This window comes from Acanthopagrus latus, chromosome 20 (assembly GCF_904848185.1).
Source record: "Acanthopagrus latus isolate v.2019 chromosome 20, fAcaLat1.1, whole genome shotgun sequence".
Classification (NCBI taxonomy): Eukaryota; Metazoa; Chordata; class Actinopteri; order Spariformes; family Sparidae; genus Acanthopagrus; species Acanthopagrus latus.
The window spans coordinates 7843700-7869161 of record NC_051058.1 but is presented as its reverse complement, the minus strand read 5'-3'; the positions used below and the strand labels follow the sequence as shown (position 1 = coordinate 7869161).

Sequence of the window (25462 nt, the reverse complement as noted above, 5' to 3'; positions counted from 1 at the left end):
TGTTTTTCTGTTTCTTGTTCCAGGAAAGACCTGCAATGATTTGGGGCAGCTGTGGAACAGGAGGTAGAATGGTCGTCCACCAACCATCCTCTGCCCCTGCAGTCTACATGTAGACGTGTCCTTGGGGAAGGTACTGAACTCCAAATTGTTCCCAATGACTTTCATTGATGCGTGAGTGTTTATGAATGATTTTTTGCCTCTGATGAGCATATGGCACTTTGGATAATAGCCTCTGCCATACCAGTGCTTGAATGTGTGAATAATGACTTGTAGTGGAAAGCACTTTGATCAAAGGAAAAATAGTTGCCAACTATTTTGATCATTGATCAATCAATTGAGTCATTTGTCCAGCAAAACTTTCAAAACATTTGCTTGTTCCGGCTTCTTGAATGTAAGGATTAGCTGCTTCTCTTTTCTTGGATTTTAGCAACCTTCAGCTAAGACAACGTTGCAATTGGAAGGAAACAAGGGGAGAGTGAAGTTGCAACAAGCATTTTTTAACAATTTTAAAAAGTAAACAATACATCAATTAATTATTAAACATTTATTTTGGCTTTTACTATCAAAATTATTTGCAGATTAAACAAACAAAAAAGTTATCAGCTGCAGTTCTATTCCAGTGCAATTAAATGAACAAAGAGAACTTTTGATCCTTCCACATTAGATTTAATTCACACGAATGCTTCAAATAGATTCATCAGTGGCAAGAATAAATTTGTGTGTTTGTATATGGTGTCAGACTGGCAAATGGAGGGTGTCAAAATAAGGTATGAGGCATGAGACCGCAGCTGCTTCTAAAGAGAACAGACAAGACTGGAGAGGAGGACAGCAAGGAAAGAGACGGAAAGAAAGACAGAATGTGAGAATGACGGAGAGGAGAGATAGAGAGTGGGATTCGTGGGAACAGAAATACAGTTGCCAATTTCCTGTCGGCGACAGGCAGCAGTGTTGACAATGCCGGTTGACAGCCAGCTTCCCCTGGCCGCCACACATTCATTCTGTATTGTAAATAAACAGTTTAAGGGGAAATGTCAGCCGAGAGAGGGACGGAGCAGCTCTGGCTATAATATCTCTTCCACTCCTCCATGCCCATGCAGCAGCCCAGTTGCCAGGCAAGTGACGGACGTGGTGAATAATGAGGATGGCACACACAACCTGCTCTGTTGGTGCTGACAGTAACAGGGGCTGACGCCACGATGTTTAAAGGTCCCCGAGGCCTTGCGGTTTAAACCCCATGCTTACACTATCTACTGTCCCACTGTGCATCTGAAATAGATCTGGCTGTGACCTATAAATGAGACTGATCAGAGGGAGATGGGGAGAAAGGGACGTGGAGAACGGAGGGTAGCCATGTTTCGGTCTAAATGGTGCAGTCATGGAGATGATAAGGGATACTCGGACGCCCACAGCAAGACTCTTAAATGATAGGGGGAGACAGCTCCAGGAGTGCTCATGACTGTCCCTGTGCAGCTAAAATTGGTGGTCATTGTGACCCAAAAAAGAGAACAGGAAGGTAGAAGTTGCTCTGTGACTAAGCCAAGCTAAATCTGTGTTGCATATAAATATTTTGCCTCGAGACATATTTTAGAAACAGAGGCCAAGGACATTATACAGATGACATACTGCACCACATAAAATATTCCACTTCTGCTTATTCTTACATGAACTTAAAAATGGAGATGCTTCCATTACAATCCAATAAAAATACATGAACAGACGTATTGAGAAAGAGAAACAACGTCCAGAAATGGACAGAGAGACAGGTTCTCCTGCTGACTTCTTTTCTCGTGCCTGTTCTTTGCGGACAGGCAGGCTTCTGCCTAATTGTCATGCAAAGGTAGTCTGCATTGGTTGGCGCCTTGTGGCTCTTCCTGCTGAACATTAACTCAATGCAATTGCCCCCGCCTGGCTGTTCACCTTACCTTGTTATCAAATCAGGCAGCCGGTCATCATGAAACATTGACACCACACTGTAAGTCACTCATTTCATTACAGTCACTTCAGTAAAAACAACCACTTGCCACTAATGCCTGCCACTCTACACGGTCACGGTCCCGTACTGAGAAACACATGAGTATTGTCTACAGCTTTAAAATGTGTTTTGCGTTATGAGTGGAATCATTCGGTTGATGTTTACAGGTTAGCATTAATCATCACATCACTGTCAAAACTGCAACAGGGATGCAGGCAGGCGGGAGGGTGCACATAGTAGCACACAGCATGAGTCAAACAAGGCATGTAAAATCCAGACGAGGTAGGAAATGAGCAGCAAAATGTTTATTCTGTTTATTCTGCTAGCCATTTCTAAAGGTTGTTGCACTTTTTGTTTTTTATATCAAACCCAACTCTATTCTGAAAATCTATTTATCTGCCTAGACAGGGAAAGCATCTGGTGAATTGGGGGAACCAGCTGTCAGAATGGTAGAGCAAGTCAGCTTGCTGTCGTGGTTCCAAGGCATCTAACACGTCTAACTTCCCTCATAAGATTCATGGAGACAAACCAACAAACACCACTGTTAAGTTTGTCGAACAAACCAGACACAACTGGAAGGCAGCCGGGTGTGTTTTACAGATAATTACTGCATGCCGTCACAGGGGGTCTTGATGTTCAAAATACAGGCTTCATGAACTGGTCAGAAATCTTTCTCTACCTACGAGCTGCAGCCACCTTAGCACTTAAACCCAACCAGCTTCTATCACACATAGATTTTTTAAAGAATTGGTCATGAATTTAAAGTGCAGCCGGTCTAATCAATAGCCGAAATCTTCATCAGCACAGAAACTAAACTTGCCTTGAGAGCAGCCAGAAGGCCTGTGCTATTTCATAGATAAATATCAGCCGCTCTCATAGGGGAGTATGTTGTTTACACACTCTGGCTGGGAAACAGAGAAAGCTAATGTTCAAACCTACCTCAATGAGAGATATTCTGTAGCTGAACCACCCCAAAGCTGATGTTCTTCACAGAGTGCATAAATTAGATTAGGACTATCTCAGAGGGCAGCTGAGAATACATAAATCAATATACATGTATCAGACATATTGCATTCTCTTTAAAGACGGATGAATGTCAGAAAGTGTGCTCGTCTTCTGCTAACAACATTATCTGAGAACATGCATCATGACATAAAACGCAGTACAAGGAAGGTATGAAAAGTCAAGACTTCATATTTCCTGACCATGTTATCTGTAAATGGCACGAGTTAAACAACATGTCCATTATACACATCCTTTTTGCTCATATTACATATTCTGTAGGGATACATGATATATATTGGACTGATAGATTTCCTGATATTAGGAAATTAAAGGTGCACTATGTTTCTGGGAAGAAAGATCTTTCAGAGCAGAAAGATCTGAATTGACTGATTTTAAAATGCTTAGCAAACAAAATAAACAAACTCTTTGTTTACTTGATAAAAAAAAAAGAATAAAACAACTGACTCTGATTATATCTGGCGGACCCTGCCGCCTTTCTAGCTTCAAAGTGTGTTCCGGGGACCTTATTTTCCTCTGAGAGCAGCTTGTTTATACACTTATGGAAAAAGTTACGAGTTCAAATTTGCGTGCTTAATATTTTGGTCTAGTGCCATTGCCTGTTTTCAAAGATACATGTATGCATTGTTTTTCCAGGTCCTCACAACCCTCTCTTGTCTTTTGAAATGGATTTACAAAGAAATAATTCTTCCTAAGGTCCATAAATAGCAGCCACATCTCACAATGAGACGAAGATTACACTGTTCAGCTATCTGGAATCCTATGCGACAGAAAAAAGCATGAAATGTAAATGGTTTCAGTCGGAAACATTTTTGTCACATTTTATTATTATGAGGAATATATCTGACATTGGCATAATGACTCCTTTCAGAGCAGCTTTGGCACCTAATCAGAAAGTCATCTCACGTTGGGCGGGTCAAAAAATAAAACCCGCAGTGGATTAGAGAGAGCAGAGCAGCAGGTTTAACACTGCTGATCATTCTGACCTCTACAAATGGAACATTCTTTTGCACATTACCATAGCATTACCTTTGTCCTACCTAAACCTTTACCTGCTACATATTACACTGAGGTTGTGCATATATCTATAAATGTCTACATTTAAATAACTGTACGCATATCTTCCTGGTAGTATAGTTGGTTCATCTTTTATTTTTGTTCCTTTAGTGCTGCTTTTATGTACTGTGTATGCAGCATGAGGGAGCAATGAGGAAGGCAATGCTAAGTCACGCACAGTGATTATGAATAAGTTATGGTTGATTTATAGTTCAGTGTCATAGCTTAGCCATGTAGATACTGTGCGCTTCCTCAAAAATGCTACATGTCAGGACCAAAGCGGCTACAGAGACACCACACTCAGAAGACAGGAACTGTGACTGGTTGGCTTGGGTCGCTTGTGTTGTTTTAAATGCCCGGGGAGATTGTTAACAGTGAAGCCAGCATTAAGCAAGGTGAACAAAGTGTCTCTAATCTGTTGCTTTTTAGTAACGCACAACTAGAAAGGCCATTTTCAATGCAATCGCTGTGATCATTACTCTGCAAGAATGTAAACACAGCAGATTCCTATTCTTGGTGAAATGAGGTGATAAAGAACTTACATTGAGGTAACTCCAGGTACGTGAATAGGCCGACATGGCTCCATATCATGGAGTGAATAAAACATGTAAACTCTCACTTTGACACATTCATCTAAGGCATGATGGAGCCTGATTACAAACAATACATCAGACTAATGTGGTGGTGATATTACAAATTAAACACTCAACTGTTCTCTGTTTTTGTATGTCCATGTCCAAGGGCACAGATAGTATGGTCAGATCAAGAGAGATGCACTAAACTCTGATCAAACCGTCAAAACTGTGCTGCTAAACTACAAACTAAGACTCTGTCGCTACACAGCCTTTTTATTACCTAAATGTTTTGTTTTCCTTAGAAACATATTTTAGCATTCTATTTAGCTCCAATAGAGAAAAAGTATGAATCGGAAGTGGCAGCCATATTGTTTCTGTATTGTGGAAATTGTCAAAAACTGATGCTTTGGGATTGTAGGATGGGTCTGCCGCCTCTCCAAGGTGTCATTACCTGATGAACTTCCATTACAAAAAGCAACTTTAAGCACTGGAAATAGCATTTTAATGTGTGGGGCTGTTGGGTTTAAATAGATCACTGGATAGGTCAAAGCCTTCAAACCTGTGACCAGCTGATGATTGGCTGATCAAGACGGCATAAATGACTTGATGCTCTTGCCTGGATTTCCACTATTAAGTTTAATGTCTCCACATCCAAGTTGTTAGTATCAAATATTAGATCACATTTGACTCATAACAGAACTACTGATGAGTATGAACAAGATGTCAGTTGTACTGAAAGCTGTACTGTATTGTATGAAAGTAGGAAAGTAGGAGTATTAGAAACTTTTATGTTCACTGGCCTCGAATACCAATAGACAGTAGGTGCTTTCTATTCTTGCAGAGAATAAAAGATATGATTTGATGGCTGATTGTACAATACAACGTTTAACAATGTTTGGGTTGTGGTGGTTAATAATTTCTAAGTTTTCTGATAACATCCTTTGATCTCCTCGATGAAAAAAAACAAGATCTCAGCCTTGGGTGTAAAATCTGTCAACATGCAGCTTTGGAATGCCTATTACAAAAACGGGCCATAAAACAACTTGATTGGCGATAGTGCGAAAAATCACAGCTTGCGTTTCAAAAGAGTTTTGCTGTTAACTGTAATTTGGGAGAGCCATTTCGAACGCTTTGAAATAAGAACAGCATTTTCATGACGTACCAGATGCCACCAGACAACGCTCGTGGGACCACCGCTGTGCCATTTGGTCTGACTCAAAGCGGCTTAGCAGAGTCAAGGCTCATACGAGTGGCATCTGTGAGTTCGCATCATGTCCTCCAACATTAGGCGGAGAATTGGCAGCCACCCTGGTTGATGCCAATATCTTGTTTTTAACGGCCATACGGCTGTGAGTCCGCTGGGAACCTCTCTTCACTGCCTGTTTTCACTAATAAGCATGTGCTGGTGGAGTATATTTACAGCCCTCAGAACTTCTGTTTATCACTCAGCCAAGTTGAAAGTGTTTAGCAATATAGGAGCGTACTTTCATGGCAATACGACATCAGGGATTCCACACTGTTAGGACCTATTAGCGAGAAACATGTTCATTGTAGACTGTCAAGAAAGACCTTCTTTGAGTAAAAGTGGAAATGACAATGTCGTCATGTTGGAAAGAAATGGCGACTGTGATTCTGTCATGTAGTTCTTGAAACCTACGAAAAAAAATCTCAAGATTTATGTTCTTTATGTGCTCTTTTCCTACCAGGCATTGCATGGACCAGGTCGCCACACAGCACCATAAACTTTGGCCTGGGTCTGAGCTGGTTTATGGCCTCCACAGCCTGCTTGGTGAGCTCCACCTCCTCGGCCCATTCCTCCCCTCCGCCATCGCAGTCGCCGTCCCTCCAAGCCTTCATAAGCCCCAGCTGGGGGTCTGCGGCCTGGATGAAGCAAAATGGTCCCCTCCAGTCGCGCTCTGCATCTGAAACAAGAAGAGGCAACAATGGACTCAGCGTTTGTGTCGACCGAGACCGGCACCAGATATTACCAAGACCAAAGTACTTTATCTAAAGCCTCTTTACATGATATAAGGTCCAAATACATTTGCTGATCATACTGACAAGATCACACGAATGTAGCTGCCAAATCCGCAGTTTTCCTCAAGTTTCCAGAGCATTTTAAAATCATCTTGGTTTTACGACTGTTAATTCTACCCTTTTGCAATCTCATCAACTTCAGTTCCAGCAATGACAGACAGCTGCTTTCAGCAAAACCCACTGTACATGAAGAGAGCCAAAAAGATAGTGAATGTTGGATTTATGCTGCTTTCATGTGTTGTCAGAATAATCAGAAAATGTTGTTCCTGAAAATTTGGAAAGTGCTGCCTAAAGTCAGAATTATTTATTAACTCAGCAAAAATGTTGGTACACAACCTGCTGTCTTTGATGCAACATTTGGTACAAAGAAACATGGTAGATGGAAGTAAATGTATGGTTAGAAATGTTTTATTTATTCATGTTTTGCATATCTATCTATATTTGTAACATGCTATTGTCATATGTTAGTTTCTGTCCACATAGAGTGACATAGTTAGTAGCATTAACCCTAATAAGTCAGATAAGCAAAGTTGTTCTGGTTTCAGGGAATAAACCAGTGCAGCCACAGGTCTGGAACAAAATCACTTTGAATATATAAAGCTCTTAGAGCTGGACCTAAACATTTGACTGTTTGAATATTTGTTTGTTGTTCAGGTATTCAGCTTTCAATTTTGGGATTATTTTATTTTCTCTGCTGAATGCAGGATATCAATAGAAGGGAACTGCAAAAAAAAAAACATCACTATGTCACAAAAAGTGCATACTGGTAGATAAAACCTTGTGTTACAAAACTCCTCAGGATTACAAACATGTACAAACAGAAAAAACTTTTGGAGAAAGGCTTTCTATTCAATAGCAAATAATGATAGGCAGAACAATACTGGTTGGCTGTGGCTCAGGGGTCAGCGTCTTGTTAGGCACAGAGTGTCTTGTTATTGGAAGGTCGCTGGTCCTTGGGCAAGATACTGAACCCCAAACTGCTCCTGATGTGCTGGTCGGCACCTTGCACGGCAGCCACTGTCGTCAGTGTATGAATGTATGTATGAATTACTGCAAGTCGCTTTGGACAAAAGTGTCTGCTAAATGCCCTAAATGTAAATGTGCTGTAGAATAGCAGAATCTTTAAAAAAAAAAAAAAAAAACGTTGTTCAGACATTGGGACTCTAAAAGATCCTGACAACCAAAGTCCTACGAACGACTTCTCCACTTGGGAAATGAGGCCATCAAAGGAGTGCTTGGATCACATCAAGTGGTGATTTTATAGAAATTGAAACAAAGTCAGTAACACTGACTGTCTTGATAGAGGAAATTTTGCATGACAAATGATGAGCTGACACCGCCTTTCATGTGTTTATTTTTTTCTTTAGTAACACTAATTGAATATGCATAAAACCAGGTACTTTGGCTCCAATATAAATGTGTCACAAAAAAACCCCCAACAACGCAGCTTTCATTAGCAGTCTTTTTGATACATCTGCCGAGCATTCACTTCACATTCTGGCAGCATGTGAACATTTTCATTTCAATATGTTTAGGTCACGGGGAAGCCTGCACGGAACACTGCACATAATAGTAAGCAGAAACATAAAAGCTTTGGGGATTAGGTGTCATCCCAGTATTAGTCATTCAGCAGTGTACGGCCTGCTGTGAAAGCTTCATGTAGGAGCCTTATATTCATTCTTAGAAATGAAGAAGCACAGCTGAAAGTGCTGCGATGAGGATTTAGGACTGGAAATTGAGGATCCGTGGGGGGAAAATGTAACGTATAACCTTTTGTCAGGGCTGTGCATGCTCAGTCCATGAGCAAACAATGCTAAATAATTAACAAACAGCTACACATTGGAGCATAAATGATCAACAAGTGTTTTACATAATCCTGATATTACGTAAGAGAAGGGCCTTACAATCTAATCACTCTCCATTATTCATTGACAACATCAACTGGTTTTCCATGTAAAGGACGGAAGCGGACACTCAGCGCTGCTGGGCTGATGGTTGTGATGAGGTTAGGATGTGAAAAAACACAGAAGAAAGCCCGGCTACACGAATTGGAAATGGAGTCCCCTTGTTACCCACGAATGGACAGATGCGGAGAGCAGGTGTAAACAACAGCTTTCTGCCCCACTCATTCAGTATCCGGAGGATGTGGAAGCAGAACTGCAGTTATGCACTCTCCTTGTCACTGTGGAGAGTCTGCATCTGCATTCTGCGCATATTCCCCTCACTCACACTCACAGCGGGCGGCTACTAGCTGCTCGGCATCCTCAGTGTTTAACATGCTCTCCGTGTAGCGCTCTCCCAAATGAGTTTATAATAATTCAGTCCTCCAGAGAAATGCAGAGTAAAGATAGGGAAAAGACAGAATGACAAAGAGTGTGTCGCTCCTGGGAAACAGACAAGTAAAAAGCTTAACAATGATCTCCCCGTGGTAATTGACATTTATGAAGCCATGAGGGGGGGGGCGCTCATTCTACTTGTACTATCATCATCATCAACATCATCTCCTCAATCACATTACCACAGAGTGCCTTCAGTCCAAAGTAGCCTGGCCTTGATCTTAACACACTGAGGTCCACTGGCGAATTTTGAATTTCAACAGCTGAACAGTGCAGTGTATAGTTAATACATTATCTGTTCTTGAGAGCATGCAGACTGGATTTGTCTTTTAAATAGCGCTGCAATGATTAATCCATTAATTGTCAACTATCAAAGTAAACTCACAGTAAACACAGACGCTGTAGAGGAAAAAACACCTCGGGTCATATTAGCTTCTGCTCTGATCACAATCTGTTAACCAACTGGAAGCGAGCTAAGATATTACTTTTTAACTTTCTTGGCTAAAAAGTGGATTTGGTGGATTTTTTAAGACCCTTTAATGCACAATTCTTGTATAACATACCTTTAATTGCAACTTGTTTGATAACTGATTAATCAGTACTATGATCTTTTTCTGGAGTCACTTCCAAATTCAAGCTCCTTGAGTCCTTAAAATCTTTATATGTTCAAGTTTTTTTTTAAGTCTCTATGCCAGTAAAATGACTACCTTTGTGTTATGGACAGAACAAGACACTTTCGTACATAATCTTGGGCTTTGCTGCCATATTTCTCACCATTTTCTGACATTCAATAGACTAAACCACCAAATTTATCATAATCTTTATTCGCAGCCCGACTTTGAAACTTTCACTGGCACATTTTGAGCTCTTGCAGCTCAGCAGAATAGTCTCTTAACTCAGCCTCTGCTTCAGAGACTTTGCACAGGGGAATCATTACCTGACAACAGACAGCACAGCAAGCAGGTAACCCGCGCCTCCTCACAAAGGAATGCTTCAAATCACACGAGCAAGCGAGTGTGTACATATACACACATATACATAGACCATGCAAATGTGTATGCATCGGTTATTAGCCTTCTCCTTTCTGTGCGCCCCAAAAAAACAGACACAATCTATGATAAACATTTCATGAAGCCGCAGGGCGCACTCGCACACATCCTGCAAGCTTTTGGCAACACCGAGCATACTTTATAGTACAATGTCTCTCTCTCTCTGGAGTCAGATGTGTGAACCATTTCACAGGCAAAATGAAAAGGAAGTTTTAAAAAAGAAGTACACAAGGACTCGCAGAAGGCAGCAAAGCTCCCATGACAGGAGATAAGAGGCAGCAGCCTTGTGCGGCTCCGCTGGTCGAGCACAACTTCAAACATAAATTGCACAGATTTCTCAGGTGGCAGGCGGTGCGCTCACAACAAAATTAATCATCATTTGAGATGAAAGCATATGGGGGGGGGCTTGCTTTTATAGCAAATAAAACAATGAACAACATTTCAATTTCCTCCCTCCTGAGTCTCCTTACACTAGTTGGTCTCCAACAGTGGCTGCTGAGGAAGTGAGCCAACGTGACAGGCAGAAATCAATGAACACATGACTGAGCATGTTAGTGTGATTACTCTGTTAAGGTTTTAATCCTGGCAGGGCTGAACCACGCACATATTGGTGATAAATCATTTTAAACTAATATAATCTACTTTAATCATGTCCGCCATTGTAAAAAAAAAAAAACAAACAAAAAAAAACGTCCAAGCTGTGCTGCAGCTTTCCTTTAAAAAAGACAGAAATCCAGTGTTGCTTAATAGAGAACCTCGGGATTCAAAGTTCCATTTGTGGACCAAACAAGAGAAAGTCTGAATTATTAAGTTTGTCAACTCACAGAATATTACCAGCGGCTGTCACATAACATACGGCCTCTGACTACAGCACTTGTAAACAGTTTTGCTGCACTAACTTGGTTCAATATCGCTGCTGAAACAGAGCGCAGCGACACACGTACAAGGTTAGTGTAAACACAAGCTAGCAGGCTAGCTAACTTAGCCTTGGTTGACAACAGTGCCGTCATTATAAGAAGGCTGCTCAAAAGCTGTCCAGTGTGTATGCCTGCTCTGTCAGTCCATTAACCCGCAGCTAGCAACAGCAACTTGTGTCGAATAGCATTCACAGCCGAGTTAAACGGGGCGTTAGCGAGTGCATTAGCCTGTAAGTTAGCTAACCGGCGGGGGGGGGATAAGGAGGCTAACAGCTACCTTCACTCAGTCCGGTGAATGTCCGATGTTTAGCCCTGAGAAAGATGTCCTCGCTCTCAGCCATAAGATCCAGTTGTTAAAGAGTTGCGCGGAGCGAGCTGCTGTGGGACTTGTTCGCCTGTCAGCGCGCCTCCGGACGGGTTTGTTGTGAAGCTGTTTGGGTGGCCCCAGCTGTCAGTCGGTGACTATCGGTGGTCGACTACACAGCCTGTCTGCGTGTGTGTGTGTGTGTGTGTGTGTGTGTGTGTGTGTGTGTGTGTGACTTCAGCTGCAGCGGGCCCCAGTGTGGCAGCAACACACAGCTGTCAGGTGGAAAGGAAAACTAAAAATGTGATGATGTCCACCACAAGCATCCAGAGCAGCTCCACTGCTCTCCTACATAGATCCTGTGACTCTGCCGGGAAAATTACCAGTAATCTGCAACAGGATATCACCTGTCTGCAGGCTACAGGCTTGGATTAAAGGTGCAGTGTGTAGTTTGGGAGAAGACGTTTTGATCAGCACAGGAAGATCTTCTATGCCTTATTTTATTTTATTTAAATGAGCAAACTGACCTCAAAGGACAACACTGTTTCATACTGTTTTACTTTATTTATATGTGGCGGACCATGCCACCTTTCTAGCTTCAAACAGTGTTCTGGGGACCTTATTTTCCCCGGAGGACAGCTTGTTGATTCACTTATGTCTGTATTATTACCTTGCATTACCTTACATGTGCTGTGATTTAAACCAAGAAAACATTTATATATATTTGCACCTTTAATTATTTGGCATTTTGTGTAAAAAAAAAAAAAGAAAGAAAGAAAGAAAGAAAAAAAAAAAGAAAACTCTGGGAGTGCTGCGATCACCCACAGCTTCATATTCGCACAAAGAGAGCGACCTCGGAAAGCGGCTGTAAAATCAAACTTCAACGATCCGTCCAGCCTGATTAGAGAAAACTGTCTCCTGCCTCCTCTCATATTTTTCTAATACTTGAATGAGTTCAAATAACCTCGAAGGTCTCTGAGCGGTCTGATTCTTTTCTCGCCACAGGATTAATCAACTTTGCGTCGCGGGTTTATGTAAGTAAGCTTCGCAGGTGGGAAACGATGTGACTTCTTTAAAATGTTTTTCAGCTCGGTTCAGCTTAACTCAGGCAGTTAATTAGTTTTTTTTTTTTCTTTTTTCGTACGGCACCTGTTTGACAAAAAAAAACCAAAACAAAGTACACCTCGAAGAATGTTCGCTAAATACTTTTTTTCCTCTATGAACAGCTTGTTGATTCAATTTATGGAAAACATGTCTGTGTTAATAACTCATTGATATTGTTATTATTGATTTAAAAACAAACAAACAACAACAACAACAACAACAAAAAACTACACAGTGGCCCTTTAAGGCAGAGCCGGTTCTCTGTCTGGACACAGTGTGTGAGGCTCTCCACTCTAGTAAACCTGGCTCCAGCACGTGTTGGTTGTTTTGGAGGTTATCTCGTCTTATTATTTGCTCGCGTCTTTCAGTTGGAACACGTTTAAAGTGTCGTCATGAGCGCTACTGCTTTTTGTTTTTTCTGGAAAGTTCCCAAGGATCATCATCATCATCATCATCATCATCATCATCATGTCCCGGGGCCACATCTTCGGTGAAGGGCTCTTTCTCTTGAAACCACCCCGCCACCCCCTGCTTTCAGAAGCTCTGCCAGCCGCTGCCTATTGTAGCACATTAAGCCACTTGTGATTTTCAGGATTTTTCAAAAACAATGGCAACCTACCGCTGAAAATGCATAAAGTGGAAGACTAAATGGGGGGGAATTCTCCCACGCCTTTCCTCGACGGCAAAACAGAATAGTGATGTGCGTATTCCGGAGCTTTTATCCGAATATTTCACAATAAAAGGCTCTCTCTCTCTCTCTCTCTCTCTCTCTCTCTCTCTCTCTCTCTCTCGCTCTCTCTCTCTCTCTCCCCTCAGCCCTCACACCGTCTCTCTCCCTCCCCATGGTTCTCCTCCTCCTCCTCCTCTCCTTGTCTTGCGCACCAGGCTCTCCCAACCTCGCCTCCTCTCTTCTCCTCGCTCACTGCGCTCTCGTCCTCGGCGCGGCTTGTGTCTCTGCCTACTCCCCGTGCGTAAGAGCGCACCGATGGATGTATGTAAGGCGATGCACGCCCGCAGAAACGCCAGACCCGAGCCCGCGGACGCCTTCGAGAGGAGACAGCTGCGCAAGGCAGAGAGCGCGTTGGAAAGCAGTTGGTTCGATTAAAGTCGATTTTTTTTTCATTTATTTTTTTTCCTGCGCGTTTATGTTGTTGTTGTTGTTTTAAATTATCATTATTTATTTATTTTTTGGATTATGAAATGCTAATAAAGATGTTCATCCGCGCGGATGACGGTGCGTTGCTGTTTGGATGTGCGTCCCTGGACTTTTCAGCGTATCATGACCGCGCGCCTTCCCCCCTCTCTCCAAGTCTGTTCGTTTCTGCGTGAAGTTGCCCGGCGGAGAGGAGAGCACCATGAGGGGGAAATACTTTCTCCTCGGCTTCTTGTTGCTCAAACTTATGGCCCTGGTGTGCAAGGCTGACGGGGAGCCGGGACTGCTCGGGGGCTTCGTCATGATCGCCACCTCCAACGGCTCCCGGGAGGAGGAGAGCGTGTCCGAGGAGACCCCGCACACGGAGGACAAGTGCCGGGGTTACTACGACGTGATGGGCCAGTGGGACCCGCCGTTCATCTGCAAGACGGGCAATTATCTGTACTGCTGCGGCACCTGTGGCTTCCGCTTCTGCTGCTCCTACAAGCACTCGCGGCTGGACCAGAGCACCTGTAAAAATTACGACACCCCGGTGTGGATGAAGACCGGGCAGACACCCTACAAAAAAATGAACAAGCTGCACGACAGCACCAAAGACAAGACGAACTTAATCGTCTACATCATATGTGGAGTAGTGGCCATCATGGCCCTTGTGGGGATTTTCACCAAACTGGGGCTGGAGAAGGCGCACCGGCCTCAGAGGGAGAACATGTCCAGGTGAGTGTGTCTCAGCGCGCATGTTTACAAAGAGACTCGCAGTTGTAGCCCCCCCCCCCCTCCCGCGCACGCACAGACCTGGAGCGCGTCTCCTTCCTTTCCCCACAGCGGTGAAACATCACTTAAACGCATCAGGCGCGTTCGATTCCAAAAACCAGAGCCAACTCTGCCCTCCACTCTCCACTGTACCACATTTCACTCTCCTCTCATCAGGCGGGGGCGGCTGCTTTCTCACACTGCGCTCCATTGTGCGTCTGTCTGAGTGCAGACCGGAGAGAGCAACCCCCCCCCCCACACACACACACACACACACCTTCACAGTGTAATCTAACGGGCAGCACAAGAGGACAAAATGGAACCAAAAATCTTCCTCCATTCATCTGGGAATCCTGCTCTCTTCCACTCAGCTGCACCTTTCCACTTTTTTTTTTTTTCACGAAAAGAGGGCTGTGCAGCAGTGCAGCACGAGTGAATAATCAAATTAAACCATGTTTTGCACAGTACCTCACCCATCTCCCCGCCTCTCTCTCCCCCACCCCTCTCCTCTGTGTCTGTCTAACAGGGCCGTCGCCAGCGTGCTGCAGGGCGGGTGTCCAGGTGAGCAGTATCGGGGGGAGGAGGCCCTTGGGATGCATTCCCAGCATTTTGTTTCCAGGGCCACAAACCTCCGTGAGTTTAAGTTTGTGTTGTTTCTTTTTCTGCTGCCGCTTTGTTTTGTTCTCACGTTCTCGGAGCTTTCGCGGTGTAACTCCGAGCTGCGCATGGAGGCGTGGGTGTGTCGGCGTAAAACACCAAAGACGTCGAAACGTGCACAGGTCAACGCCAGGGAGGTCCGCGCGAAGTCATCTGGAGCGATGATGTAAGCGCGTGTGTGTGTGAGTTTGGGGATCAGACTCAGCTGGAGTGGCTGATGGCGCGTACAGTCAGGAAAAATTCCTCGGAGATACAGTGCAAGCCGAGGGGGAGCGCACACACATCCCGCAGGAGCGATCCTATTTTTTCTCAAATGACAGCACTGGGTTTTTGTGTGTGTGTGTGTGTGTGTGTGTGTTGTTGTTGTTTTATCTCGCAGCGGCCAGAGATCCATCCATTTCATAACACGCTCGAAAAAGAGAGAGAGAAAGATCTGCCTGCCTTTTCAGCTGCTTTTCAAATCCGAGCGTTATTCACTGCTTTATTTTGGTTCGTGCCCACATGATATAATGAGAGAGAGAAAAGGGGAAGTGGGAGTGTGTGAGTCGGTGAGGAAGTGGTGCTGGTGGTGGTGGTGGTAGTGAGTTTGTGTGTGTGTGTGTGTGTAGGGGGATTTGGGGGGGCTGGGAGTTTGAAGGGTGGTGTTGGTGAGCGTATGAATGCCATCTATTTCTGTTGCGTCCCGTGGGCTGCTGCACGGCACCGAGCCTCTTTGTGTTTTTAACAGCAGAAGATCAAACGGATGAATCGCACCCGAAAACACGCGCTCGGATATGTACGGACCAGAGCGTACAGTACACACACACACACACACACACAGACAGACATCGCGAACACATGGAGTACGCAGCATTCAGATTCCCCTCAAAGTTGCATCACCGGTTTCTGCACCGACACAGAGCAGATCCAGGAGCAGATCCCTGTGAATGATGTCTTCGAGAAACACAGTGACTGCAGTCACACTCCGCAGGCGAAAGCCTCTGTGCATCTCGCCTTTGTTAAGTTTTACACTCTGACTTTTGGAATGAGGGAAAACGTTTGCCATTCATACGAGACTTTTTTTCTTTGTATCAGTTGTCCAGTGCAAATACAGTGGCATCGTGAATTCTCGTTCCTATCGGCGCCTTGCTTTTTGGGTAAAGGCACACGAAGACAGGGTTTATCGGTTGCTGTTTGAAGACATCATTCGAAGTTGATTGTTCCGTCTCACCCCCTGGTTGTCAAAGTTTGACGATTTCTGGTTGGCGAGCCACTGACCGAAGTTGATATCTGATGGCCTGGGAATGAGACTTGAAGGCAAATTCCTGTATTTCTAAACCCTGGCCCTGTGTTAACATGCCTCAGCCGGCTGCAGTGAAATCCTTTGGGGCAACTGCGACTATCAAAGTTACGTCCGACAGGCTGAGGTTGTAACTGTAAGTGTCTGACAACATTACAAAAATGTTTCCTACAGAGAGGGACCATTTCTTAATAATAAGATTCTGGAGCACAAGTCTCCCTCGTGGAGAAGTCTTTGTTGCAGAAGGACAACAGTAAAAAGAGTTGGAGAGAGGAGTTTGGAATTCATTTAAAGAAACTGCTAGCAAGAATTAACTCCCAGTCATGGCTGAAGAGAAAACTGATTTTGATCAGATCTTTAACAGCTGTCACAAGTTCAGAGCGAGAATTCTCTTTGAACGAGACTTGTGTCTCTTATGATTCGACAAAAAAGGTTTATCTACGTGGGAATTGTGTCCGCAATGTTGTCAGTAACAACCCCGGACCTGTCAGCGGCAGAAACATGCACTTTCAATGGACGTAACTTCGACAGTCGCAGTTGTCCCAAAGGATTACACTGAAACAGTGTCACGGCTGCTGGCTGAGGCGATCTACTGGACCGATTCCAAAACTTCTGTTTGGTATGAATCCTTTATACAACAACACCTGAAGATATAGAGCCCAGCCTTAAAAATAACAGAATTCCCCTCAATCAGTCAACTGTCAATCTCCAGATTTGTGCCCAGAAACGTCGCAAACTCAGTAAAATAATAAGAAGATCAGAAAATGCAGGCAGAGGGCAGGGTCGCTACGGATACAGACATCATCATCACATCATCCCTACTGGGTCATATGTGATTATTGGGAGATATTATTTTTGAATAAGCCTAATTTTGTTAAAGCGCCAGTAGTGTTCCCAGATTTCCCTCCAGATCTGTTTAGACACTTTACACACAGTGGACTGTTGAGTTCAAACCATCAACAGTGAGCAGGTGAGAAATTTCTGGGACAGGAACCGACAGGAAGTGCACATGTAAGGAAGTGGTGGTGGTGTTGGGGGGGGGGGGGGGGGGGGTTTGAGTAACTACTTGTGTTTGTGAGAATGAGATAAATATGTAATCCTACAACAGCTCCCCTGGCTGACGACCAGGTGACATAACCCTACTCAGCGTGAAGCACTACGCCCACAGACACCATCAACATCATGATGAGAGCGCAGCTCATGGTACGGGTGGGGGGTTGCGGGTTGCGGGGGGAAGTTTGCGTTCATTTAAATGCTTTGGTTTCGGGTGAGGAGTGGGGTTTTGGTCTCGAACAAACTGCTACCATGAAGAGATGAATTACCCTTTTAGTAGGTGAAGGGGTCTGCTTGAGTCTTTTTTCCTCTCCTCACCGAGGGAGAAAGATGAGATAACGGGGTGGCCTATCACCCGAGTGGCCCCGAGGACACTGCTGTGAAATAGCGATTATTATTTGCAATGTGTAACCTCCTCCGCTGAACCCTCTAATCCCGGAGCTTGTGGGTGATCATGTGGAATGTTATTAACCTCTGTGATCTGGCGAGATCCTTCTTCAACGGCCACCTGATTGGCGAGGGAGACAATTCATTGGGGGCACCGCTGGAGCGGAGAGGCCTTATATATAGATTTGCACGATGTGGACATGTTATTCTTGTTTCTAAATATCTAGCAGAAGATGAATAGACCGGAAAGGTCAAGATGATTCTTCATCAGAGATGAGGAAGGGAGCGAAGGTGTGTGAAGAGGGGTGCACTTGCAATGTAAAGATAAGCAGTGGAAAATCTATTTTTAGTGCAAACCACATATTGATTATAGCTTACGGCCAGATTGCCCCATTGCTGGCATCGAATTAATCTGGTCTGGCAGGTCTCGACTGCTTGCATAGGAGGAGAAAATTCCTCCGGGCCATGTGCTACCGTCAAAGAATGCTATTTGTCTGTAAAGAAAATGATGACCACTTCTACATTGTCATTTTTATTCCCCCGCGAGCGCTTTGTTAAATGTATTTGTCGATAGAGACTTAAAGGGACACTGTGTAGTTATGGAGAAGAATATCAAACTTCAGATTTAATGTTTACAGTATTAATGAGGTAATAAATACAAGCTCAAAAATATATCAGAGCTGAATAAACAAGCTGTTTTAGTTCCTGTCTCTTTAAGGCCCTCCCCCTCCTGAACCTAGTCTCCTCTGATTCGTCAGATCACACACGCCTGAGCCAGCACTGCTAAAAACAACAAAGCGGGTTGCTAAGCCAATCCTTAAATGGATTAAATCACGCAACTGTGTGACTCTGTGAGGTAGTGTGATGTCACAAAGTCCCAGAATTAAAGGTGGGACTACAAACGAGATGTTTCAGGAGCAGTGCTTTCTGTGGGAATGAGGAGCTTCTGTTGGTGGAGACTTTTACCTTTTTAACTTTATTTTACATGGATAAGAACACATCTCTACATGTATATATTTATCAATACTTCCTTTATACTGTATATAAAATATATGAAGAAAAAAACACAACAGGCGGAAAACCTATTCCCTAATTCTTGCTTTGCTGTGCCTCGATGATTCATTACCACATGTGCTACACAAGTGAGAAACACAGTATCAATTAGTAAAACAAAGCCAGAGGTTTGTGTTTGATATGTCTCAGGGCCCCTGGTCATAATCAGCCAGGGGCCCCCGCAAACCTGCTGCATATTAAAAAACGGACACTTTGGGTTGCTTTGTGAGCCAGAACCAGCCGGCCCACTAAATCCCAGGTGGAACTGGCTGGCAGACTTTCATGTCATCTTGCAAAACGGAGACTTTTTTTGAAGCCTTAAAAGGCTGAAAAATCCTGCGCCTCTTCCTCGCTCGCAGCATCAATGAGACGAAGAGACAAAGACGGGAGGGATGGAAGAAGAGGGAACAGTGGAACGTGGGGAGGCAAAAGATCTCGGCGGCAACACCCAAACTGATGGCAGCCACCACTGCTGCAGCGCCGAAGGACAGGGCTTTGTGTCTGTCAAATTCTCTGTATTAAGACCAAACTCTCGTTCAGATTGGCCTTGAAAACGCCTCCTTCACTCAGGGTGACTTTCGCCACAGCATTCGGCGCAAGAAGCTGGAAGTCTCGAGACTTCCTTAAGTGTAATTGACGAGCAGCGGCAGCTAATCTCATTGCAGCCACACTCACTATAATCTAATGAGGAAGCGACACGTGGACTTTAATTGGAAAACAGCATTTGTCCTTGTGAGTCATTACACTGAACGCTTCCGCAAGACAAATATTGTACCTCTTGGTCCTGTAAATGTCATTTCGGGTATTGCGCTAAAGAGCTTTTAGGTGGGCAGCAATGTTAGTTTTATCAAGACAGAAAACACACACGGCTGCACACACACACACACACACACACACACACAAGCTCACATGCGGCACTCTGTATTCACAACTCAATTCACCATTTGCAGGCTTAATTACCTCCCCAGCAGTTATAATCTTTTCCTAAACATTCAGAGATGGGAAGGATGAAATTTTAATAGGTAATTGCTTCTGAGATTGCACAGGCACGAGGAAAAAAAAGGCCCTGTCTGCAAAACACTCTTGCTCCGCCTTGTGACTGTGTGTGAACAAGCATCTGTGTGTGTGTGTGTGTGTGTGTGTGTGTGTGTGTGTGTGTGTGTGAGAGGGGAGATGTATGGCTGTGCGTGTTCGTGCGCGGCGCAGGCCTGTCAGAAGGAGCTGTGCATATCCTTCGTTAAAAGTAGGTGACTGTGTGACCTTGTCTTCCCAGCTGTCATCTGAGCCTTCAGTGTGTCACATCTGATTGCTGAGTGTCAGTGCGGAAAAGAGGAGCTCCAGCGAGTGAACCTACACACCGAGGCGCAGGCCGTGGAAACAAGCGCAGAGGGGCTGCTGAAAGGGAAAATGACAGAGCTGGGGGGAGTTATCTGTGAGGCGTCACTCCGGCTCCGGCACCGTTTGAAGCTCAGCTTCTGTCCTCTTGTTCAAACAGGCAAGAAAATCAGGTGAAGCTGAGGTTCCATCCCCGAGTTTGTCTTTCAGGCTCGCAGCTCATCGGAGCGACAGTGAAGCTTCTGCCATATCCACAGCGGGTTTTCTTTAATGCAAACCACTGGGGATAATGTTTGTTTTGTTCCCTTGTTTATTGATGTAGTCAACGTTCATGCTGTCTATAAGTCACATAATCTAGTAAGAAACTCAGTCATCATTTTCATACATGCTCTTACAGGAATAGTTCGACATTTTGGGAAGTGCGCTCATTCGATATTTGTGTCATAAAGAGTGCCGCAGCAATGAGTCCTAAAACCTGGTAATACGTTAGCATTTCCAGATCATTTCTCTCAATGACAAAAGGTTTTTTTGGTTGAACGCCTGAAAAAAGGTTTAGTCATCAAGACAAAAAACAAATCACTTAATTCCCCCATGGTTAAATTATAAAGCCTTTACATGTCTTAAAAAATATGGTTGCTAACAGTCGGCTGAATGAGACAACAGAAGTTAGCCTTCATGTAACTGTAAACCTAACTTTACAACTTACTAAGTAGACGCTTAGTACATCTGTCTCCTCATAACACTTTGCTTTAAAGGTGATTTAGTCTTTGTTTGAATACCCCGTCACTCCTAATGACGCTGCCCTCCCACATTTGCAGCCGCTCGACGCCACACCAGCTCTTGCGTTGGTTTTACCATAGAGGCGTGAATCAGGGCACAGTAAGCAACAAGCCAACAGACAGTAAGTCAAAGGCTCAGATTGTCGGAAAGTGCAAAAGCGTCGCCTCCTCCTCTCCAGGGCCTCATTCCTGCACCCTCTCCCTGCCTAATTATCTTAATGCGAGACCCCTCAGCAGCCCAGGGACGCCATTAGACTGCTGTTTATTGGGGCTCTGGGGCCGCGCAGCCTGCAAGCATCGACCGACAGCAGACATGCACTCAATTTGGGCACAGAGGGAGACCAGCCAGTGAGGTGTCGACACAGCCTGGGGAGGGAGGGAGACTTGGACCGGAGACTGGGAGGAGAGAAGAGGCAGAAAGATTTTTGGAAAATGAGATGAGAGAAAAAGAAAAAAAAAAACTTGTGAAGAATGTGTGATTTTTCCTCTTTGCCTCCTTTCCAAAAATCCTAAAGGAAGTAGCAGGCGATCCCCCGGCTGCGTCACACTGCTGTTATGGGGAGCGTTAGCTTCATTGTGAAAGGTAATGTTTATTGGAACAAGCGCTCATTCTTCGGACGTTTAGAAGGAATCAAACGGTATGCTGACGGGCGGAGAGAGCGATCTAATGAACGCGGCCCCCATCCTTTTCTGTCCTTACTGTTTTGCATCACCCAGTGTGTAATTTCCCATCTTGTCACTGTGGTGTTTTAATAAAAGAAGCAATAGGGACAGTGAATATCTTAACTTCTCATCAGCCAGCCCCCCCGCCCCTCCCCTCCTCGCCCTCCTCACGAATATTAATCAGTTCATTTACTCCCCGGAAGTCACATCTCGCATTTGACAGGTAATTACTTCTGTGACTGCGCCTGTGTTTGCGGGTGCGCGCGCGTCCGAGTCTACGTTTCGCATAGGCGCGTAGGCGCATGCGTGTCAAGCACATGACCTGCGGTGTGCCTCAGAAAAATTCCGAGCGCGCATAATGATACGTCCATCTATCTTCATCTCTTTCGGTCTCATTTACATCTGACTATCTGTGATGATACAGCACTCACAGGCAGTCATGGGATAAGCAGACAGACCTCCCATCTGTATGTTTGAACAGGTGGTTATCACCACTGGTTTCTAATTAACTGCTACACTGACTCTCCTTAATCGACTATTGAAATTAATGAGTCAAGCCTTTTGCAAATATTAGGATTATTTTTCTGTCACATGAATTCAGCCAAGAATTTAATTATTAAGGGCGATAACTTTAAACACAGTCTTCGAGTCCAGGCTTTTGTTTGCAAGTCTGGCTGTGTTTAAATTTCGAGAGGCACTTGGCTCACTGCATACGTCCTTATATTTGTCATTGCACAAGGGGAGCTGTTGAGAAAACAGCTATGTTCCTTTTAGCAGTAACAAGCTCACTGTCTGTCAGACAGAGAGCGAAGCAAGCCGAATCTCACAGTGGCATTATAAGTCTATTTAGGCTGTGTTACGCCGTGTGAAATCCTCTGTAATCTGCAGCTATTGTCACACAGTTTCCAATTTATGCACTTTCTAATAGGAGAATAGAGCTCTAATCTGCTGCATTTGCTGACAACAATAGTACATATATTCCTGCCACTTCCCAACAGTGTTCCAGCTGTGTTGTAGTGGTGTTCACAGTGGAGGCTCTCATGGAGGGTGTCAGTGATTCCCAACCAGGGATACTTGTAGCCCAGTGGGTGCACCTCCGCAGTTGCCAAATGTGGAAAAGTTTGTGGAGAGAAAAAAACAAAGAAATGAAAAATTCTGACATTACATGATAGTTAGTAGGCTGAGCAAGCAGAGGCCTACGTCTTTACAGCTGGTTTAAAATAATGGCTAAATGGTTTCACTATTAAGATACAAGTAATGGATAAACTGCTGAAATATTAAACACTTGAAATATTAAGTCAATATTAAGTCACAGTTAACAGTTTTGATAGCCTAGTTAGCTGAAAGCAATGAATACGTAGTTAAAAGAGTAAGCTAAAAGTGATATCCTACTAAACATTTGAAATTGTTAGTTAACATAATGGATACACTGTTGTAATAATATTAAACATACAAAGTTAACAAATAATGGAAAATGGCTGAAAATGGTTTGCTATAAGAAAGCTGAGTTGACTTAAAGCAAAAGATAAATAGCTAAAACAGTTAGCTTAAAGTTATATCTGCGACAAAAAGTTAAAATTGTTTGTTAAAAGTAATGGATTAACAGTTGGAATAGTCGGCTTAGGTTTAAATGCTCAGCTAAATGTGATAAACTGGATGATATAGTTAGTTAAAAGTGATGGCTAGCTTAGATAATAAATCTACATGAAATCATTACCTTAAAGTAGGCTAATGGATAAATATTTGAAATGGCTGAAAGTGATGGGTTGTTAGATGTGATTTTAAAAGTTAAAAGCAATGGATAAAAGGTAAACGCAGATAAAGTAATAGGTGAAATAATCAGCTAAAATAATAGAAAACAGTTGGAACACTTGGCTAAATGTGGTGGATAATTAGAAGAATTAGTTAGCTGAACGTTATGAACAGTTTAAAAGTAGTGTCTAACTTCAGCCTAAGCCGCGAGCAGTAGACCTAACTTAACCAAAGCCAATCATAAACATTGACAGTCCATAATATACTAAATATAGTAACAGTAATCGCCTCCTAAATAAAGCTTAATAGTGTTAAATAGCCCATAAGGGTATAGTTTAAATTCACTGCAATTTCACAGATCTGACTCTTTGATTCATATTAGGGGTTCTGGAGGTCATCTGACTGTGATGCGGTACGTCTGAAAAAAGGTGGCGAACCCCTGGAGAACGTTTCATCCCATTACACCTACAGCATTACAGGAGCTAAGCTAGTGCTGTCACTTCTCCATGTGTGTGACAGTCTTGGCTCCAAAAGCGAACAGTCTGTTTTGGGTGGCACCGGCCAAAGCAACAGATCAATTCTTATGTCCCTAAGGTGCTGGAGGCTCTTTTTTTGCTTTTTCTTATGCATATGCGTGCATATGGACACCAAAAGGCACCCATACGTGTACCACCAGCTCCATGTACACACATGTACTGTGTTCCAGGCCTGTGTTTCACACGGCCGGGGGGCAGGCAGCAGATTTGCTTGGCTTGCTGACTGATGCCACCAGCGATGGTAAGTCACCGGCAGCTCATACTGGGCACACATTTGTGAAACCCTGCCATCCCCGTGCACCATCCGTGCCACCCCTCCCCACACGCACGCCCATCACCAAGCTCAGGTTGGTGGTCTTGAGAGAGCAAGCTCCACCTCTCGCTCTCTCTCTCTCTCTCCCTCTCTCTCTCTCGCCTGCGGGTGTCAGTATGGTCTGGCTCGCTCGTCACCCTGCCCTGAGGAGGTAGGGACACATTGGCAGCCTTCCCGCCGCTCACCCTCCCATCCTCGTACTTGCATATGGAGACACACAAACACCGCAACACACAAACTTGTGGACAGGCTTACAGCCCCCGCCTGCACCACCCCCCATCCTGCTGGGCGCTGGCCCATGGATAGGGGACATGTGGCTGGGCGAAATGCGTCACGATGCTGGGCTCTCGCTCCGACAGATCTTGTGCCTGTCTGCCTGCCTGCAAATTACCAGCCTGGAACGGCTCACAAAAACAGGGAAGGAGTTTTGTTTTCGCCCTTCTGATTGCAGCAATCGCCCTGCTCCCAGCTCCTCTCAGCTTCTGGCCACTGTTGCCTTTTCTCTTGGCATTTCTTGTCTCCTATGGCAGGAGCCGGTTACAGAATGCGTCGGTCTTTCTACTCCTGGTGCTGCTTTTGTTGCGTTTTTTCTAGATGACCTTCTCAACATTTTCTCCTGAGAGAGGAAGAGGTGTTTCTCAGTCCGCACATAGCAACAGGCCAAGAAAGCGCTGATAAACATGATTAGATTGAGACATTACATGTATTTTGTACTGTGAGATTTGGAATGAGCAGAACCTACAACTGAACAACAAACCTCTTTCCTCGGAGGAGATCAGACTATTTTTTATTTTTTTTTGACAGGCACTTTTCTTTCTGCAAAGGTCAGATATTGTCTTTATTTATTTTGCTCACATATAACCTGACACTGTTTGTAAAAAGCTTCTCACAGCCAGAACCACCTCAGTGTCAAAGGAAGGAGTCAAGGAGAGCACACTGATTGAATATATAAGACATCCACTGAGTGTAAAGAGTCTGAGTTTCACCTTCACAAGGCAGGGAGACAACTGTGCTCAACGTGTATTAACAGCAGTTACAATGGATTGCAATGGTGACCCAGTTCCAAACAGGAGAATTAGAGGAATAGCTTGACATTTTGCAAAATATGCTTATTGCTCTCTTGCCGAGAGTTATGAAAAAATAAATAAAAATAAAATACTTTGATGTCTTCTGTGGAATATGAAACCAAAGCCAGCAGCTGGTAAGCTAAGCTCAGAAAGACCGTAAAGAGGGGAAAACACAAGAGAAGGACCATAAAACTCAGCACTCCCGGCCAAGAATTAGTCCCGAGTTAGACAAATGAGATATACTTTGTTAATTAGAGAGCTTTACAAATGCTGGCAGGTGGAAAGTTTACCGCCTGATACCTTCACACC

General features: G+C 44.1%; 2 protein-coding genes across 3 annotated transcripts in view; one reads left to right on the top strand and one right to left on the bottom strand.

The window, feature by feature from the left end:
- cpped1 (calcineurin-like phosphoesterase domain containing 1) overlaps positions 1 to 11488 on the bottom strand; it is a 34284-nt gene extending 22796 nt beyond the window's left edge. The window contains exons 1-2 of the mRNA XM_037081827.1: positions 11243 to 11488; positions 6330 to 6548 (exon numbers count right to left, since the gene is read on the bottom strand). Coding sequence (XP_036937722.1) covers positions 6330 to 6548; positions 11243 to 11306 — 283 coding nt within the window. The 5' untranslated portion in view covers positions 11307 to 11488. The remainder of the gene's footprint in view (positions 1 to 6329; positions 6549 to 11242) is intronic.
- A 1781-nt stretch (positions 11489 to 13269) lies between these two features.
- shisa9a (shisa family member 9a) overlaps positions 13270 to 25462 on the top strand; it is a 49575-nt gene continuing 37382 nt past the window's right edge. The window contains exons 1-2 of one of the 2 annotated variants that reach the window (XM_037082381.1): positions 13270 to 14243; positions 14806 to 14840. In XM_037082381.1, coding sequence (XP_036938276.1) covers positions 13729 to 14243; positions 14806 to 14840 — 550 coding nt within the window. In that variant the 5' untranslated portion in view covers positions 13270 to 13728. Of the gene's footprint in view, positions 14244 to 14805; positions 14913 to 25462 lie in introns of both variants that reach the window. The other variant, XM_037082380.1, reaches the window with a different exon arrangement.